Genomic DNA, 21,582 nt, shown 5'->3' with positions numbered 1-21,582 from the left:
TGTCCCATGATCTCTTCTGTTCCACATTATTGTACAATATTCACTTTTCATCGCCCATCATAATTTGTCTTAAAAATGTAACATTTTCGTTACATTTAAGTAGAGAATTGCATCGGAAATATAGTAAAGAAGGGTTTTTTCGCTTAACTTATGTGGAACCCAAACATCAAAGCGATTCACATAACCAAGCTGGTGCAAATGATTTTCAGCACTTGATTTGGATATTTTGAGTATGTCAGCTATCTCCCATGTAGTATAACATTGATTGTTCTCATTAATGTCTCAATTTGATCACTATCAACTTCAACTCGTCTACCCGGGCATGGAGCATCGTCCAGCGAGAAATCTCCAGCATGAAACTTTTGCAAACCACTTTTGACATGTTCAGTCAGTCAAGCACCTTCTCCATACCCTGCACAAACTTTTTTTTTTTTTGCGTTTCGGTTGTGTTTTTACCTTTCTGGAAATAATAAAGCATAATATGCTGAAAATGTTGCTTTTTAAATTCCATCTTCAATATTAAAATGGCTACACAAAAATCCACCAATTGTAATGTTTTTTTTTTTAAGTGCATGCTGATATGACAGCTGTCACAATACATTCTAACAAAATTGTTTCGAATGAAGTTAAAGACAACTAAGCTCTACTAAAGCCATGTTCCGGAAAAAACCAAACAAACTTTTGGCTGACCCAATACAACCTACCGAAGGTCATTCAAGAAGTAACAGATAATCTGAATATCCTGTCTAATAAAGAAATTGAACCTGCAGATAAAAACTCCTGGCCTAGATGGCTTCACTGGTGAAGCCTATCAAATATTTAAAGAAGTAATATTAACTCTACACAAACTCTTACAGACTTTTGAAGAAGGAATATGTCTAAACTCATTTCATGAGATCAGCATTACCCTGATACCAAAACCAAGAAAAGACAAGAAAAAAAGTATTACCAACTAATATCCCTCAAGAACACAGATATAAACAGTCTAAACAAAATTTTAGATAACTCAATCAAAAATATATAAAAAAGTAAAACATAAAGAATAAGGCAAGACTGTTCATTCTTATCTCTTCTATTAAACAGTGTACTGGAGGTTCTAGCCAATGAAAATAGGTGAGATTAAAACAAAGACATCCAGGTTGGAAAGAATTAAGAAAAATGTCTTTATTCACAGACAACATGATCTTCTATATAGAAAATCTGATGGAATTGACAAAAAAGCTACTATAATTAATAACTGAGTTTAGTAAAGTCACAGGATAGAAGATCAATATACAAAAACCTAATGAATATTTATTCAATGGCAACAATCAGAAATTAACTTGAAAAACATTATCATAACAATAGCATCAAAAATATGAAGTTGTTAGGGATAAATCTGACAAAAGAAGTGCAATATATGTACAATGAAAGCTACAAACTTTGATGAGAGAAATTAAAGAAGGCCTAAATTAAATGAAGAGATATATAATGTCCAGGGGTCAGAAGATCCTTATTGTTAAGAGGTCAGCTCCCTGCAAAGTGATCTATAGATTTAACACAATCCCAACCAAAATCCCAGGAGGCATTTTTATAGAAATTAACAAAATGATCCTAAAATCCATATGAAAATGCAAAGGACTTAGAATAGCCAAAACAACTTCAAAAAAGAAGGACTAACAGTACCTGATATCAAGACTTAGAAAGCTACAGTTATCAGGGAACTAAGGCCCTAAGTCAAATAGCCAGGAAGAACCTGAAACCAGGCAATAGCCATTTGAGTGAGCTTGGAAATAAATCTTCTATGGCCTGACAAAACCATGTGAATGAGCTTGAAAGTAGATGAGCCCTGAGAGAAGCCTTGAGATGACTGCAGCCCAGACCAACACCTTGTCTGCAGCCTTGTGAGAGACCCTAAGCCAGAAGATCTGCTTAAGTCTTGCCTAGATTCCTGACTCACGGAAACTGTGAGATAATAAATGTTTGTTGTTTTAGGCCTGTAACTTTTGGGGTAATTTGTTATGCACCAATAGATAATTAATATATGCAGCTATCTTATCCTCTAATGAAGGAGATCACCATCAACTCTCAGCAAGTCCCAGCCAAGCAATTTGGTTTTACAGTAGGTCCAGAGACTCTGGGTTGGGACATAAGTTGATTAGAGATAATTCTAGAGTCATATAATCATAGAACATTAGAGACAGATGGGGCCTTAAAGGATACTGAACCCAGCCTTTTAATCTGACAGATGAAAAACAGAGGTAAACAGATTTGCCCAAAATGACCAAGGTAGTAAATGCACATTGGAGGACCTGAGCATAATCCAGGTCTTCTGATGCTGGGACAAGGATAGCATCATGCCATACATATTATTTTATGAAGTTTATTTTGAAAATTATTGGTGGGGAGTTCCTGTGGCTTGAGAAAAGCATGTTAAACAATTATTAATTATTAATAATAAAGCAATAAAAGTGCATATGATATTTTATACTGAGATACTCATTATTAATTGTGTTAATGATAGACAGGTATGGTCTAATATGTCTAAAAATTAATTTTTACCTGACTTTATTCTGAAATTTAGTTTTACATTTTAATGAGTATGTGTGATTAAGTAAAGATTAACATTCCATTAAAAAGAAATACTGGATCAGAGCCTTTCTGTCTCTTCCTATTATACTCTACTTGGCGTGTATTTTAGGGTTCTCATTAATAATGCTTATTACCGTCAACAAAAAACTAGCTTAAACTTACCAAAATAACAAAAAAGGAAAAAAATGGAAGATAAACTGTGATCTGAATTATGAAGATAAAGCTTTTGAGAGGCTCTGTATAAGAACTACACATCATGCCATGGATTAAACTTAAAAGGTTCCCTGAAACTTTATAAGATTGTTCAGTAGCTAGTAGTATACTAGCTAGTACCATACTATCTCCCACATCTGAACCTTGAGTGTCCTTTATGTTAGGAACCAACTGCTTTGGTGTGCCATTCCATGTCTTTCTTTTTAAAATGGACTATTTTCAGCAAATCAGCAAAGTCCCCAAAATGTCTCTTCCTTATGTAGTTTCAATTTTAAATACATTCATTCACCAAATATTGATTGAGCTTGCACTTATTTGATGTTAAGTGTTGAACTAGGCCCTAAGAATACAAGGATGAGCAAGGTAAAGACTCTACACTAGAGAATCTTCAAGTCCAGGTAGAGGAGGTAGATAAGTAAACAGGGAATACTCTACAGTGTGTGGTGTTATGCTGTGGAGAGGCAGCAAGTGAGATGAAAAACAAAAACAGGAACATCCCACTAAGCACTAGGGGGTGACAGGTAGGGTCAGAAAAGATGTCCAAAGGAATCCGTGTCTACCCTAATACTTGAAGGATAAGTAGGAATTAGCCTGGTCATTATGGAGTAGGCAATACAATATAATATTAAGAGTAAAGACTCTGGAGACAGACAATTTGGGTTCTTGGCTATAGCTGCTGTTTGTATTTAGGGAGTTATTTAATCTCTCTGTGCTTCATTTGGAGGAATCAAGAGAGAATTTATACAAGTTATTACCACTACATGATCTACCTGCATCTATGAGTATATACTCTACTTTTCTGCTATTACTCCTGATGAACTTTCCATGCTCTTGTCAAAGGCCAATTCTTCCACAAGTGTACTAGATCCTGTCCCACCTTGCTTTCTCAAGGTCTTTCTTCTGCATCATTAATGCTTCCTTTTTGACTGGAACTTTCTCATCACTATTATAAAATTTGGTTACTTCTACTGTCTTTAAAACAAAACATAATAAAATTCCTCTCTTGACTCCACTTTCCCATGCAGGTACTGCCTCAACACTCTCCTTTCTTTTACAGATAAACTCCTCATAAGCATTATCTATACTTATTCTCTCCAAATTCTCTCTTGCTATTCTTTTTTTTTTAATCAGGCTTTTGTTCCTAACACTCTGCAGAACTATTTTTGTCAGGATTGGTGACTTCCTGTTCTTAAAGCAAAGAATTAATTCTTCGTCCTTATTTGACATGGTTGATCACTTCTTCCTCCTTGACACTTTTTTTTTTTCTCCCACTTTTCTGGCTGTTCCTTTTTTGTCTTCATTGTCTCTAAACCGTGTTAATAGCCTAGGGGTCAGTCTTGGAACTTCTCATTTTCTTTCTTTTTTTTCTTTATAATTCTTTTCTTTTTTTTTTACTGGAGTATAGCTGATTTACAATGTTGTGTTAGTTTCAGGTGTACAGAAAAGTGAATCAGTTATACATATACATATATCCATTCTTTTATAGATTCTTTTCTCATATAGGTTATTACAAAATATTGAGTAGAGTTCTCTATGCTATACAGTAGGTCCTTGTTGGTTATCTATTTTATATATAGTAGTGTGTATATGTTAATCCCAAACTCTTAATTTATCTCTCCCCCCTCCCCTTTCACCTTTGGTAACCATAAGTTTGTTTTTTACATCTGTGACACTACTTCTGTTTTGTAAATAAGTTCATTTGTACCATCTTTTTAGATTCCACATATAAGCGATATCGTATGATATTTGTCTTTCTCTGACTTACTTCATTTAGTATCATAATCTCTAGGTCTATCCATGTTGCTGCAAATGGCATTATTTCATTCTTTTTTATGGCTGAGTAATATTCCATTGTATATATGTACCACATCTTCTTTATCCATTTCTCTGTTGTTGGACACTTAGGATGCTTCCATGTCTTGGCTATTGTAAAGTGTGCTGCAATGAACACTGGGGTACATGTATATTTTGAATTATGGCTTTCTCCAGATATATGTCCAAGAGTGGGACTGCTGAATCATATGGTATGAACTTCTCATTTTCTATTTACACACATTCCCTGATCTCATCCTGTCTCCTGGCTTTTCAATACCATTTATTTGCTGTCAACTTCCACATTTTATCTCCAGCCCAAATTTTTCCACCAAATTCTTAGCTTATAAACAACTTAATACCTCTACTTGATATCTAATAGGTATCTCAAACTTCATTTTCAAACTTGATCTCATTTTCCCCCCAAATGTGCTCCTTCCAGTCTTGCCCCTCTCAGTCAATGGCAACTGCACTTTTCCAGGTGAGGCCCAAAAGTTTAACAGTCATCACTGACTGCTCTCTTTCTCTCACATTGCACATCCAATCTGCCAGCAAATCTCATTGGCTCTACTTTTACAAGAGATCCAGAATGCAACTACTTCTTTCCACTCCCACTGTTACTCTGGTCCAAGCCACAATTAGTCCTTGCCTGAGTTATTACAAGAGCATACTGTCTCCAAGTTTTCTTTATGACCCCACTCAGTCTCTTTGCAATGCAGCAGCCAGACTGATCCTGTTAAATATAATTCAGAGCATACAACTACTCTTTTCAAAACCTTCCAGTGGCTTCCAATCTCAGAGTAAAAGCCAGAGTCCTTCCAATGGCCTATAAGGCCTACAAGATTGAGCATCCTGTTACTTTTCTAACCTCATCTATTACTTTCCCTCTGGCTCTACTCCAGTCACGCTAGCTTCTGTGCTGTTCCTTAAAAACCTGAGCATGCTCCTGCTTCAGGGCTTTTGCACTAGCTCTCCAGGAATGCTCCTCTGCTACTTATCTTCATGACCAGCTCTTTCTTCTGCCTTTATTCAAAAGTCATCTTCTCAGGGCTTCCCTGGTGGCACAGTGGTTAAGAATCCGCCTGCCAATGCAGGGGACACGGGTTCAATCCCTGGTCTGGGAAGATCCCACATGCCGTGGAGCAACTAAGCCCGTGCACCACAACTACTGAGCCTGTGCTCTAGAGCCCGCGAGCCACAACTACTGAGCCCGCGCACCACAACTAATGAAGCCGACGCACCTAGAGCCCGTGCTCCATAACAAGAGAAGCCACCGCAATAAGCCTGCGCACCGCAACTAGAGAAAGCCTGTGTGCAGCAACGAAGACCCAACACAGCCAAAAATTAAAATAAATAAATTTATTAAAAAAAAAAGTCATCTTCTCAACCAGGCCATTTCTTTATACTATTTAAAACTCTAAAACCCTCCCCAACACTTCCTAGTCCCTTTATCTGCTTTATTTTCTGTGGCCATTAACATACTATATAGTTATTTATCTGATTTATTATCTTTCTTCCACCCACTCTCCCACTACAGAATGTAAACTCCATAAATTCAGAGGTCCTCAATAGATGTTTATTAAATAAATGAATGAAAAGGGTGAACCATTTAATACATATCGTGCCAGGAAATGCAGCCTGTGGGTACCTGTATTCTGCTACTAACAATTGACAAATACAGTATTCGTCTGGACCTGAAAATACTTTAGATTCACTTGGGGTTGACACTATTCACTTTAAGTTTTTTTCTTTCCTTTCCTGTATACAGTGTTTTGTGTATTTATTTATATTTTACTTTACTTTTTCATGGTATGGAGTTCTTATTTTTTACATTTAATTGATATGCAACACTATAAAAATAATTTTTGTTTCAATGTTTGGTTGATACATTTGTTTTAAGGGTGTGCCCCATGGGAGGGTTATGCTGAATTATTAAGATCAGGACAGAGCCAAAAAGGCATTAGAATTTCATTTTAATTCTCTGAAAGTCTCAAACGCTTAAAAATGAGTCACTACCTATTTGTTTATTTATAACTTATTTTATTTCTATAAACATTTTAATTCTATATTACTATTGGAAAAAATGATAAAATAGGTTCATTATAAGAAGGTGCAAGCATTATTTGAGAATTGCAAATGTCGCTTATAACATTGGAGAGTCTGTTAAAATAAAAAAGCTCAGGGACTTCCCCGGTGATCCAGTGGTAAAGAATCTGCCTTCCAATGCAGGGGGCGTGGGTTCGATGCCTGGTAGGGGAACTAAGATCCCACACGCTGCGGGGCAACTAAGCCCGTGCGCCGCAACTACTGAGCTCACATGCCTCAACGAGACAGCTTGTGTGCTGCAAACTACAGAGCCCATGCCCTGGAGCCTGCGCGCCACAACTAGAAAGAAGCCTGCGGGCCACAGTGAAGAGCCTGCGCGGCAATGAAAGATACTGCATGCCTCAACGAAGATCCCGCATGCTGCAACTAACACCCGACGCAGCCAAAAGAAATAAGTTAAATAAATAAATATTAAAAAAAAAGAAAGAAAGAAAGCTCAATTACTCCTGGACATTGCCAGTTTATATTCTGCATTTCTTCAAAAAGTCCCTGGTATCTACCCATTTTAATGTTCTTTTCTCATAGTTCTACTATTTTCATAGCTAATAAAGAAAAATGGAAAAGATATGTCCAGGGAAATATTTACACTCACATGCTGACATAAAAATAACTCAGTGCCTATAGCTACCATATGTTAGGTATAATGCTAAACCCACCAGGAAGCAAAGGGTCCACTGCTTACAGTGTGTAGCTGTATTACCCAGGCAGTTTATCTCATCCTTCTAGAGTTTAGATTCCCTATCTGTTAAATGGGTATAACTACAGTGTCTACCTCATAGGATTATTGTGATAATTAAAACAATATAATGATTGTAAAGCAATGGCATAATACCAGGTATACAGGTAAACACTTGACAAATATTAAGTGATATATAAGATAGGTATTGGTATTTTAGTTAAGGTTCTTTTAGTTGCAAATAACAAGGGTTAACTCAAGCTAGATTTAAAGTATTTAATATATACTTACTGAGCACTTACTATGTGCCTTCCTATGTGCCAGGCACTAGGCTAAGAACTGGTAAGAAAAAAGGGGAAATTTATAACACAGATGTGGGATGGCACTTAGAACCTGAAGGCAGACTTGCAGATGAACTTTATTCAGAAAGAAATGGAACTGGGAATTGGAAAGTTGCTGAAAACCTAGGAAGTATTCTCTGCCTTGCTACATAGAGTTGACTCTTGAACAACACAGGGATTAGGGGCACTGACCCCCTCATAGTCAAAAATCCACCTATAACTTAACAGTTGGACTTCCATATCTGCAATTCCACATCTGCAGATTCAACTAACCACGGATCGTGTAATACCATAGTATGAACTTACTGAAAAAAATCTGCATATAAGTGGACCTGCTTCTAACCTGTGTTGTTCAAAACAAAAAACAAACACCTGTGTTGTTCAAGGGTTAACTGTACTTCTCTTTGCAGACTGGTTTCCATTTTCTTCTTAGCAGATAAAGAAGTTTTTTTTCTGCAACAAAGCTTAGATAGTGGATTGAAGATAGCCACCCATGTGCTACCAAGTTCATATGATACTATTCCAGCCTTATGGAAAGACTGCTACTATTTTCTCTTTCTTTCATTTTTTTACCTTAATTCCAAAGTCCTGACAGGGATCAAGTGTCCATCCTTGTCTAAACATGGGGGCAGCTAATGGGGTCACTGTAAGTTGAACAAATATTCCAAATGGCATCTACAGCAAGTATTATCCACAATTTATAAAAGAGGAAACTAAGACTGAGAGGTATGAGTTACTTTCCCACGTTCATGTGGGTAGACTGCCAGAAACAGAATTCAAATCCTGAGGTTGTATAAGTGCAGGGCCAGCATATCAAAGCGAATGCCTTCTTCAATTCTCCATCTAAGAAGCTTTGCTTGCCTCACCCTAGTCTCAGCTCTGCTAATGCTTCACAGTTCTTTTCACTATGTTCCCTTACTAAAATGTGGCACCTTCACAACTTTCAAAGAAATGCAAAGTTTAAAAAAAGTTTCATGGATTCAGATTGTAAAAGTTTTTTCAAAGAACATGAAATAATGTTATGCTCTTATAGACTTTGTATATAACCTATTTGCCTTCCAGAAGACACTACTAAAAGCAGAAACTTACCTTCCCATTCTGTTGGGATATCACCTACTTCATAGTCTATTTCTCTTTTATTTGCTGATTCTACAATTCTTTTCTCTCGAATTGTTTGTCCTGTAAGGCAAAAGTGATTATTACATTTTTAAATGAACCCATGACACAGTAGTTACTACACGAAATATTTTCTCTTTAGATATTACACACCTCCTCCTACGATAAGAGAATTAACAGGGAAAAGAATAGATTCCATTTAGAATTAGGTATATTAGAAAAAGCAGTTTCTAAACTACTTCAGAAATTTTAAATTTCCTACATAGTATGCAAAATTAATTTTGGTAGAATAAGTCTAGATTCTGTGTACAGAAAAAGAGAAACCAATTAATTTGCAGGCCAATAAAAAACATTTTAATAAACAACAGAATGTTTAACTCCTTCAAATTCTGCAGGTATATATATTAGAGGTGCCAGTGGCTGCTGCTACTGCATAAGGGAATCAAATTCATGGCCCCACTATGGAAAATAATATGGAGGTTCCTTAAAAAACTAAAAACAGAGTTATCATACAACCCAGCAATCCCACTCCTGGGCATATATCCAAATTAGAGAAAACTCTAATTTGAAAAGATACATATACTACAATGTTCATAGCAGCATTATTTACAATAGCCAAATATGGAAGTAACCTAAGCGTCCATCAACAGATGAATGGATAAAGGGGATGCGGTATATATATACACTATGGAATATTACTTGGCCACAAAAAAGAATGAAATATTGCCTTTTGCAGCAACTATGGACCTAGAGATGATCATACTAAGTGAAGTAAGTCAGAAAGAGAAAGACAAATACCATATGATATCACTAATTTGTGGAATCTAAAAACTAATACAAATGAACTTATTTTCAAAACAGAAAGACTCACAGACATAGAAAACAAACTTATGGTTACCAAAGGGAAAAGGGAGGAAAAGGAAGGATTAATTAGGAATATGGGATTAATAGGTACAAACTACTATACATAAAATAGATAAGCAACAAGGATTTACTGTATAGCACAGGGAACTATATTCAATATCTTATGATAAGCTATAATGGAAAACAATCTGAAAAGTATATATATATATACATATATATATATAAAACTGAAACACTTTGCCATACACCTGAAACTAATAAAATATTGTAAAACAACTATATGTCAATTAGAAAAAAAAGCCTTGATTATATCCTTTCAAAGCAGCAGCAGCTTTGTCAAAATGGTGATTTCAAAACATATTACTTTGTCATTGAAACTTTGATCCTGAGGAAACCAGGTAAGTTTCTACTTCCCAACAGTTAACAAATGTGCTTGCCTACTCCAGGGAATGCAGGCTAAAACAGAGAAGGTATTGGTAGGTAATGATGAGAGGAGAAGTATGGCTTAACAATGGTCGGACCAGTCAGGGAGAGAAATCTGGGCCTTGCAAAATACCACTTTCTCTTCCCACTCTTAGGCCGACCTTACACTATGCCAAATAGACTGGGTCACATAATTCAAGAAATTGACTTTGTTGCCTGAAAATCTCTCTCCTAAACTACCTGAAATTCTACATTAAAAAATTCCTTCAGGACTTCCCTGCCAGTCCAGTGATTAAGACTCCGTGCTCCCAATGCAGGGGGCATGGGTTCCATCCCTGGTCGTGGAACTAAGATCTCGCAAGCCGCAAGGAAGGTGCGGCAAAAAAAAAAAAAATCCTTCAATTGCACACAAAGAAATTTCTAGGAGTGACTGTGCAGGAGAAAGGGAGTCACAAAAGGGTAGCCTAAGAATACTGAGTGGCTAGTTTTATTTCCTCTGCCTTAGTAATAGTAAGTGAAAGGCTAGGATTTCCTAGACAAGCCATTAATGGCTAATAACTCTGAGATGAGCTCAGGGAATCTCTGCATTTTATTATGGACTCATTTAACTGGGCTGATTTAATCCTAATACAGAGGTTCTCCAAGTTTTATAAAGAGGAGTTACCTTTTGCTTATCTTATCCAATAAATACACAGTAGGACAAAGGATTAGTAGTAAAGTCCCCAGGTTGTAGGGACAAGAATTAGGGTAAAAGGAGCCTCTAACAATGACAGCTGCATTACTCTCACAGCAGAGGCTCAACATATATACATATATTTTTACTAAAATGCTATTTATATCCACATATATAAACACATCATAATAACAAGAGTTATCATAAATTTAGCATAGACTAAATTTACTAAAGTATGTTTACATGACAATTTTCAAAATGTTTGAAAGAGTCAAAATATCTGTGTCTTCATATATTCCTTACCTAAATACCAGGATGTAAGTATATCTTTTTAGCAATAACAAGTACAGAAAAGAAAATTATCGTCTAAAATACGAAATGCTAACAGATGGCCTTCTGAAAGTACATGTGTGTTCTATAAGCTTTTAAGTGCATGTCAATGAAATTTAGTGCATAGGGAGAGGACAGAGAGGTCTACCATTCCAGCAGCACCACTAAATGCATATATAAGTAAGTATATCTATATGTCTGTGACATAAAAATTAACTTTTTATTCCTACCCTCAAGTTTATAAACTTCATTTAAGGTATCCTAAGAGTTTTAAGAATCAAAATTCATACCTATTTGTGTGTATATGGAAAGACAGGAAGAGTAATTCATGAGTTAGTCACAGATAATAGCCGGAAAAAAACCCTTTGTTTACAAATAGATGACATCAAAGGTTTATGAAATGCATGTACACATCTTTAGCAATATAAAATAAGGCCATTAATTTATTGAATAAACTCTTGGTAATCAGATATGGGCTTTTCCCTCCAAATAAACTGTTTTAAGACTATTCTATTCTGTACAATTTTTATGAATTGGGAATAAAACTTATGCCTCCCACTGAGTAAGAAATTATGCACAAATTGTACACTTGCTCATTCTAATATGCTTTCACACAAGAGTTGTAAAGACAATCCTACTTCTCATAGCAAAAATAATTTCCATCTAGTAAATGGAGCAAATTTAAGTAGTTACTCAAGTGTCAAAATTTTAGGGTCTAATTTACATTTAAAAATTAACTTAGGGACTTCCCTGGTGGAGGAGTGGTTAAGAATCTGCCTGCCAATACAGGGGACATGGGTTCGAGCCCTGGTCCGGGAAGATCCCACATGCCGCGGAGCAACTAAGTCCGTGTGCCACAACTACTGAGCCTGCGCTCTAGAGCCCGTGTGCCACAACTACTGAAGCTCGTAAGCCTAGAGCCTGTACTCCTCAACAAGAGAAGCCACCGCAAGGAGAAGCCCATGCACTGCAACGAAGAGTAGCCCCCGCTCGCCGCAACTAGAGAAAGCCCCTGCACAGCAATGAAGACCCAAAGCAGCCAAAGATAAATAAATAAAATAAATAAATTAAAAAAAATTAACTTAATAACAAAAACTTTTAATCTAATATATGAATAGGTTTAATAAGTCCTAATACAACAATAAACAATTGACAGTGGTGTACTCAATGAGTATTAAGTAAAACACCATATTTACATGGTGTTTTACTTAATATTAAACAATATTAGATTTAATTAAAACAGTCAAAATAGAAGTTCGAATTCAGGTAGATCATAATGATCAATGGTACATGGATTTAAAGACTGTGTAAGTAACAGTACAATTTCCCAAACTTAAAAAAATGTAAAGCTACCTGCCATTGAACTAACTGCCCTATGAGGACAGCAGATTTCCTATTCCTTTATTTAAAAAAATATGGAATCCATTCAGTTAAAAGAAAAAAAGGCAAGATTCTCTTTCAGGTATCAGGTAGATGATGGGTTTAGGTAAAAGATGGATTTCATCTGTTCTACTGGGTTTCTGGGATAGAGTAAGAACCCTGGACACAGACTCAGGAAAGAGGAGCTAGAGCAGAGAGTCCTCAACTTCGGTCATTCAAGTGCCAGCTTTGCAATTTGGGTCACACTTTGTAGTATTATATTCCTAATATTTTTCTTTAATTTGGCTTGCTTTTTTCTTCAATAATCACTTTTTACTTTACCCCCCCCAAAAAAACCCCATGAAATCACTGACTAAATACACTAGTTGTATTTTGTGTTCAAACATACATAAAACAGATATATCTTAAAAATGTAACAGGTTGTCTTTGTACCTGCTGAAGTCATCTTGTGGACTGCATTTCGAAAACCACACTGGTCTACAGAGACAGGCCCAGCAGAACATACAGTGATACAGGGCATAGGAACCAACATACCAGTAAGAAATTCCTGCAGATAGGGAACAGCTGATGAACATCAAAGTCTTGCTTGGATTGTGTTTACCCTTCATCTCATAAAATCCTATGTTCTGTACAATCTTATGTTAGGTTTGAAAGAAGAGGGCAGAGATCTTAGAAGTAGGAAGGGAGTGGTACTTGTCTGAGTATATACTTCTCAATAAGTTTGAAAGCATGTTAATGTTCTGTATATTCAAAAAATTAAATCAACATGGATGTGAAAGGGAAAAAAAAAGGAAATGAAAGCAAACTGAAACAAATAAACCCAACTTTATTTCAGACTAATAACATAACCACACTGAATGGGGAAAGAAAAGAAAGTGGTATGTGCCTATGTACCCTAAGTTTCAGGAAGGAAAAAACTGCAAACACACCCTGAACTGTTTGTAGTATGTTTGTTTTCTGTAGTGGTATGGGCGAGGCAATTCTGAAACTACTCTAGATATATTATATGATTCAGCAAATGAGTAAATGTGTTAATGTTATTGGAAGCAGGGTTCTCATTGTGGAAGGACATACAGATATGTAATGGGGAAAGGTAAAAAAGTACAGGGGTCAGATTGAAACTGGAGATATCAGTTACTTATGATAAATAAGATAAGTAAGTATTTATACACAGATATATGTATTTCCATGTATACATATATATTTTTTTTCCTGGTTCTATTTGCAGAAAGAGCCTAGAAGCAAAGACCCTAATAGCAATAAGGACCCCTAGAGCCCAAATCTTGGTCTCTATGCCATTATCCACCAAAAGAAACCAGGATTCCTCAGGAAAATGGCTGATTCCAGGCCTAGGGCAGGGTGGGTTCAAGATGAGCCTGGAGCATCTTGCTATGTCAGAAAACAAGAGTTCTCAAAAAAAAAAAAAAGAAAAAGACAATGATAATAATGATAATAGGGGCCTATCACAAGGACTTAAGGGCCAGCTTAGCCGACACTGGCTAAATCTGGGATAACCTGAGCACCAAAATAATCCAGGAATTATAGACCAGCAATTGTCAAAGTGTGATAGGGAAGTCTGAGGGGGTACTTATGACTCTTTTAAGGTGTCTGTGAGGCCAAACCTATTTTAATAATACTAAGATGTTATTTGTCTCTTTCACTTTGATTTTTTCATGAATGTACAGTGGAGTTTTCCAGAGGCTACATGATATGTGATATAGTAACATACTGAATGAGGAAACAGATATGAAAAAGCTAGCTGTCTTTTATTAAGCCACACATTAGGGGATCTGTAAAACAAAGCAATGCTACTCTTTTCTCTAAATGTTTCTGTTTGGGAAAGTATAGTTACTTCTGATCAAAAATATATTCTTTCTGTAAGCATTTATTACATTTATTAGGGTTATTTTTAATGAATTAAACATTTTTAAAATTCTGTTTCAGTTTCAATATGATAAACATTAATACATATCTCATAAACAAAGCTCGTTCAATAATCGTGAACAGTTTAAAAGGATCCTGAGACCAAAATGCTTAAGAACTATATACCATTGGAAAAAAAAAAAAAAAGGAACCCATAAAGGCAAACTACTAAAGATACAGATAAATAGATGGATAAATAAATAAAGAGATAAAGGAGCTGTTGCTTACCACAGTGCTAAAGAGTAAATGTGCAGCAAGTGCCAGAGCTGGAAAATCATCATTTTGTAACCATCTTGATAAAGAATGGTTCTTGCAAGAATCATTAATGGCAGGAGATTTTGTCTTTTGTTTTTTATTTAGAAATAATTTCCCTTTCCTCTACCTACAGTGTGTTCTTACACATATGAAAGCTGAACAAGACTTACACATTAAAAGGATGGTTGGGTTAGAAATTTATAAAATTTCTAATTTGGTACCTCAAATACTGCCTTCCTAGGGTCTTAGTGACCCTACTGATGAGTAAGACCCTTGACAGGTACCAGTCTGAGGCAGGTGACACCAGTGGTCCAGAAGAATGAAACAGCAGACTTAGACATCAGACATCTCTCCTTCCCTGGGCCACTGCTCCTTACTTAATCCATCCACACAGGCCAGGGAAAATATTTAAGCAGGCTTTAATCTTTAAATTTTGAAGCATCAGAACTCACAAGGTATCTATTATAGTGGAAAAGGAATTTTCTTCCATCAGTACCAAATCAAAGGTGAAGGCCTATATTGGTCGTGACCCACTAGTATGTGTGATCTTGGTGAGGGTTTTCAACCAGCTGTCTACTTCCAGCCCAATATTTCCCACTGGTGGGGCACTGCGAGGAGAGATGAATGGAATTCAGAGGTGACTTTGGGGTGGAAAGAGAGATTGGGCTGAGTAAAGTGACACATCTCTGAGACAGCTATCTCCCTGAAAACAAGCAAGATTCAGGCCTTTGATGCCTGACAGGAGGCCCTGGCTTGGAGGAATAGTAATGAAGTAGGTAGGATGGCCAAGGTAAGACCCTTTCTGTCTGACTGATGTCTGGCCCTTTACCCCAGTGGCAGAGATCAGTGCAAACCAGGTGATAATTCTAAATCAGTTTGTGTGGTGATGTATAAAAGACTGAATTTTGCATACGAAAGGAGGCTTAGAAGTGTCAATGCATAATATATGAAAGTGAGGGCTATTGAAAGTCAAGAACCATACTACATATGTTAGATATGGGGACTTTAAACCTTGTTATTCTGAACCCTTGTAAATTTTGTTTAAAAACATCAATTAAGAGTACTAAAATAAGAATCCTTACACTGAAAGTCATTTTCCCATATGACTTAAAGCATAATCTGACTGAAGTTACTCAGATGTAGCATTTTTTAAATTAAGAACCTGCTATGTACCAGGCAATGTTTAGGTGCCTTTCATATGTTATCTCTTATCTTTAAAACAATCTTTTAGAGATGAGGAAAAAGAGGCATCGGGTGATGAGATTATCCAAATATACATGGCTAATTAAAGTAGTATAGCCAGTATTTGTACCTAAGCATTTTTCTGACTCCCAACAGTACGCATTTTCCATTTAAGATTTTAAAATTAGCATTTACAAAGTTTGCACATGGTATCATTACAGATATCCAATTAAAAACTAACATTTTATTCATAACTATCATAAGCTATTATTTTCCCATAGTGATCAAATGAGGCATTCCTACTTGAAAATGTGATGAGTCTATAATTTGACATATTCTACATATATTTATGTGAGCATGGAAGACTATCTCAGCAGGTCTCAGCAGGTAATACTTTTTTAAAAGCAATTAAAGAGAACTTCCAGATAAGCTTTCAGAATTTTTAAGACTGCCAACTAGTTCAATGGACTACCTAAAATCTTATTAGCTTTCCCATTCTTACAGTTTTCCCATAAGGAATCTCAGCTTCTTCTATCTTAGAAAATCCAAACTTATATAAAACACTTGGTTATTCTAAAATGCTTTATATAATATGGTTTAACTTTTCAGGACCCAAAAGCTGAAAGGTCTTAAACTATACCCAGAAAAACAGCAGAAAAATCCCAAGGGACCTATTTCCTGTATTAGTGTAAACATTTTGTGGCAAGTTTATAGCACACCAATATTCTTTTGTTTAAATCTGACTTCATCAATTTTTCAAAAGCCACAAATAAAATTTAGGTCTGAAAGTACATAGGAAGAAGATCACAATTTAAGAAAAAAGATGAATCTAATGCAAATTGTATCTGTGCTTTCCACATGGACAATAAACTCTTATTTACTATTTATTTTTTTAAGAGTTCCATAGTAATATTATAAGCAAACAAAAATTTAAAGTTCCAAAATGTTATTCAACCAACAAATGTATATTAAAAGAGTCTATTACAATAATCTAGAAAGATTCAAAGTCAAAAATTAAATAGGTTTTCTGATTTCTGATTCTAGTCCCAAATCAAGCACGTAAGTCTTAGAAATGTCTAGTATTTTACTTCATTTACTACCTTTCCATTACTGTGGAAATCAAACACTGAAAATTATTATGTTTTAAAAAATAAAAACACTTAAATGTTATGTAAAAAATCATTTATTTTCTAAACTGCAAGGAATTTTTGATTCTCAGAAAAAGTGCAGCTGTATTACACTTGCCCCTCACCCCCCAAAAGAGGTAATCATTAAAAAGTAAAATTCAAATGATGGATTTATACTATTTAGTCCGTGTAACAATGTGTTCACTTTGAAGAGCTGAAAGAGAAGCAGCCATTTCAGGTTTTGATTGATGTGTAGGAAATCAGTATCTTGAAAGTACTTTATTCATCTAATACATTCTACAGTTCTTTGTAAAGCTAAATTATCTTCAATGTATAAAGTATATTTATATTGAGAATTTGAGCATTTAAGAAAATAACACAAAAAACTAACATTAGGTGATTCTGCTGTGACTACATCTGAATCATGACAAATGAGTTAAATGTCTTAAATACACATAAAAAAGGAAGGAAAATAAAGGGGGGGTAAAAAATTTTTGTAGCCAAATTAAATAGGCTTTAAGCTATTATCATATGGAAATTCCGGGTTTTAAAAAGACTATCTTATAATGAGGAAATTTATGACTGACTGGAAAAAAATGTCATTTTATAGTGAAAGTTGCTAACTAAACCAAGCAAATTCCAATATGGTACACCCTTAATGAAAAAAGTAAGAGTATATTCTCCTCTCAAAATTAGCAAACACTGGGCTTCCCTGGTGGCACAGTGGTTGAGAATCTGCCTGACAATGCAGGGGACACGGGTTCGAGCCCTGGTCTGGGAAGATCCCACATGCCGCAGAGCAACTAGGCCCGTGAGCCACAACTACTGAGCCTGCGCGTCTGGAGCCTGTGCTCCGCAACAAGAGAGGCCGCGATAGTGAGAGGCCCGCGCACCGCGATGAGGAGTGGCCCCCGCTTGCCACAACTAGAGAAAGCCCTCGCACAGAAACGAAGACCCAACACAGCCATAAATAAATAAATAAATAAATAAATAAATAAATAAGCCAACACTCACAGTGTGGTATAAACCAATATAATCAAGTATTTGATTTCCACTTTGAGAATCCAACTTGAACACTTGGGGCTGTCAATAGAGAGGTAAAGAGAGAAACTGAAGGAATTAATTTTTAAAAGTGGCAAATATTATCAGAATTTAGAGAATTATAAAATTATGCCACTTGTAAAGCTTGGGCCTAGCCCAAACTTTATTTTCACATTTGAAATGTATATGATATGGCTGATTATTTGATTGATTTCTAGATCCAGTTTCACAGAAATCAAATAGTACTTGGTCATCTATCAAAGATCTTAAAAGCATCAAGGACTGCACTGTTAGCTACCATTACTAACTCATAGAATATATGACAGTTTTAAATATGGATAATTTAGTGAAAATAAATAAAGTACATTTTGTGATACATTAGTCTTAATTTTAAAATATACATATTTATTTATTAGTCCATGAAATTACTAATACCCTTCATTAATCTATTTAATTTGGTTATCATCAGGCACTACTTACAAATGAACAGAAATCTATTCTGATATAGAAAGAGACCACATAATCATTTAATAAAACCTGATACTCATCAGCTTAACAGGAACTGTACTAGTATTTGTGAACCAGATTTCTGAGTATAAAAATTAGGCTCAGTTGGTAAGAGGCAGAGGTGTCAATAATTTTCAAACTCTTGTCTCTAAAAATACCTTCTTTAATAGAGGTCGAATTTATGAAACTGTTCAAAGCAGAGCTTCTCTGGTTGAGGCAGGCAGGCGTCCAAAGTACAACTTACCTTTTCTCTCCTCCCCTTCCCTGGAGGCAACCTCCTCACACTGTTAGAGCCCTAAGGAGTGCTGTGAAAATCACTGATTCAGACCAAGTACTGCACTTCTGAAATTGCGAAATCCATCCATAAACATATATTGGTTCTCTAAACAAAATCAAGATCTTGTGAATAGCAGAAAGACCATCATACTGCTTCTCTCCCTACCATTGCTTCTCTCCCTACCATATCTTTCACATAGTTAATCGTGCGATCTGTCACAAACTCCTGAGTAATCAGGTGTAAGACAATATAGGATTTTTCCTGCAGTTCCATACCCCAAGGTGATATAGGTCTACTTCAGTTGTGGAGCTATGATTTAAAGCTAGAACCTGACTTAAGGCTTGCTTCCAGTGTTTAGACAGGATTAAGTTCAGTAAGAAATCATTCTCTCACTTTGGAGCAAGAAGTCCTTAGGAAGAGACAAAGGAGTCTGCAAACCAACTCTTCAATTCACAGGTCCTCAAGGAAGCACGTCTCCACTAGAGAAGCATTCTCAATACTTCCTTCAGTCCCTCAGACCTGGAGGCCCCTGTGAAGGTGAAGAGATTGCGGTAGTCTGAGGCCAATCACAAGCAGTGAAAGGAAAGACAGGAAGGAAAATTCCAGCATGAGCAACTTATTTATAGTACCCTATTATTTTAGTCATTAGTTTAAACTTTCTCTATGACAGAACTTTACCTTGGCTAATAACTTATAAAATTAGATGACATAGGGCTTCCCTGGTGGCGCAGTGGTTAAGAATCCGCCTGCCAATGCAGGGGACATGGGTTCGAGCCCTGGTCCGGGAAGATCCCACATGCCGCGGAGCAATTAAGCCCGTGTGCCACAACTAATGAGCCTGTGCTCTAGAGCCTGCGAGTCACAACTACTGAGCCTGTGTGCTGCAACTACTGAAGCCCGCGCGCCTAGAGCCTGTACTCCGCAACAAGAGAAGCCACCTCAATGAGAAGCCCGCACACCTCAACAAAGAGTAGCCCCTGCTCGCCACAACTAGAGAAAGCCTGCGCACAGCAACAAAGACCCAATGCAGCCAAAAATAAAGTAAATAAATAAATAAATTTATTAAAAAAAAAAATAGATGACATAAATTTTACCTTCATTCTCTACTCCAGATTCACTGGTAGAAAGAAACGCTAGTAAACTGTGATATCACCAAAAGGAAGGCTGTTAGGAGCATGAAAAGGTAAGACTGGTCTCATTTTGCTTGTCAGGGTTGCAATAAAGACCATTCATTCCGCTATTTTTACCTACTTATTCCTTATTTTCCATTGATATTAAAAAAGATAAAGAAAAACAAGTAACAAATAGTGAAGATTTGCGAAATGGTAATATTACTTTAAGATGTGTATCTCCAAAATTACTGTGTACATAAAAGTGGGGACTGCCTCTATTCAAGAGTATACTGGTAATGCATGTCAGGATATTACCTACAAAAGAATCAAATAATTGGACTTAAAAATTCTGTTTTAGTAGTAATAAATGATAAAGCTTAATATTTTTTCCTGCTCTTTGCTACTTCTTTTTAAGTTTCCAGCATCTAGAGATCATATAATTTAGTCTAATTTAGCAACATATCAATAACATTTTGTTAATGCGGTTTTATTCATCAGTATTATCTGACTCATTTAGAAGATGAGCAGAATCATATTTATTGAGCAACATTTATATGTATGGTTCTTAGTTGACACTTATACTTCCCACATCCTCCTTTCGCTTTGGGCCTAGAGCAACTTAACTGCTGTATGACAATAGCACCACCTATTGGCTGGCAAAGGGATTGGAATAATCCAAAATACCACCTGCTTCCTTGCCCTTCAGAAAGACTAACGCATAATTTGGGCTCTTTTTTTCTTCACTTATTATTAAACCCACTTGAAAAAAATTTCAGCTGAGTTAAACCCACTTGAAAAAAATTATTTTCTCATATATATCGTCTCTTTTTCTCCTTCATCTCTCCTGTTAAAAACCTGTAGAGTTATTGCATCTCTCTTGATTCCATTGCTAACCAATGTGTTTTTGTTAACATGCAGCAATTCAGATAAACTGAGGATTAAAAGGGTTTGGTGAATTATTCTGGAAAATGAAATGTCATTTATAACACAATTACTATTGAAAAATGTATTGAATTTAAGCAAGATGCTTATGTGGAACTTTGGAATTCAAGTAATTTGTAGGTTGGGAACTGGCTATAATACACAAACATAAAAAAGCATTAAGACTTTCACTGTGGTTTCCAAGGCAAATAAAGGAATAGAATTCTGATACAAAGCAATATTGGATACACCTTTCCCCCTTTTCAGAGCTGATGAACATCTGCCTTGTCCTGTGGAATTTGAATATTGCACTACACACAGTGGAACACTCAAAAATGATGAGATGTATTGCTATTTTGCAGTGGCTCATTAAAGGTACACCAATGATATAGGAGAGAACATTAGATCCCATTATTTTAACTTTATCTCTATGATGAAAATTACCAGAATTACATCTATAACCCTAACCACTTAATGAGCTCCAATCATGAACTTGGATGTCCTTACACTTCTGTTACACAGAGTTCTATATCTTTCTGTAATACATCCTTAGTATCTAGCCCTTGAGGTTGTCCTATCTTCATGGTAAACCCTATAAGTTCTCATCTGTGGGAATTTTGTGCTGAAGCAGAGAAACATGTAAGATACCCCAAGCTAACTGATCAATATGAAGTCATTTTTGTTGCCAGTACTAATCAAATAGCAAAGGGTTTTGTCCCTTGGCCTTTTCCC

At 36.0% G+C, this 21,582-nt stretch overlaps 1 protein-coding gene across 4 annotated transcripts in view; it reads right to left on the bottom strand.

Moving 5' to 3' along the window:
- The window catches only part of NDUFAF2 (NADH:ubiquinone oxidoreductase complex assembly factor 2), a 185,813-nt gene that overhangs the window by 69,548 nt on the left and 94,683 nt on the right, over positions 1-21,582 (bottom strand). For 2 of the 4 annotated variants that reach the window (XM_057541154.1, XM_007176065.2), the window contains exon 2: positions 8,809-8,898. The exons of the other annotated variants lie outside the window; for them this stretch is intronic. In XM_057541154.1, the coding sequence (XP_057397137.1) occupies positions 8,809-8,898 (90 nt within the window). The remainder of the gene's footprint in view (positions 1-8,808; positions 8,899-21,582) is intronic. 4 annotated transcript variants of the gene reach the window in all.

This window comes from Balaenoptera acutorostrata, chromosome 2, assembly GCF_949987535.1.
Source record: "Balaenoptera acutorostrata chromosome 2, mBalAcu1.1, whole genome shotgun sequence".
Taxonomy (NCBI): domain Eukaryota; kingdom Metazoa; phylum Chordata; class Mammalia; order Artiodactyla; family Balaenopteridae; genus Balaenoptera; species Balaenoptera acutorostrata.
The sequence above is the reverse complement of the archived record's forward strand: the minus strand, read 5'-3'. Positions and strand labels throughout refer to the sequence as shown.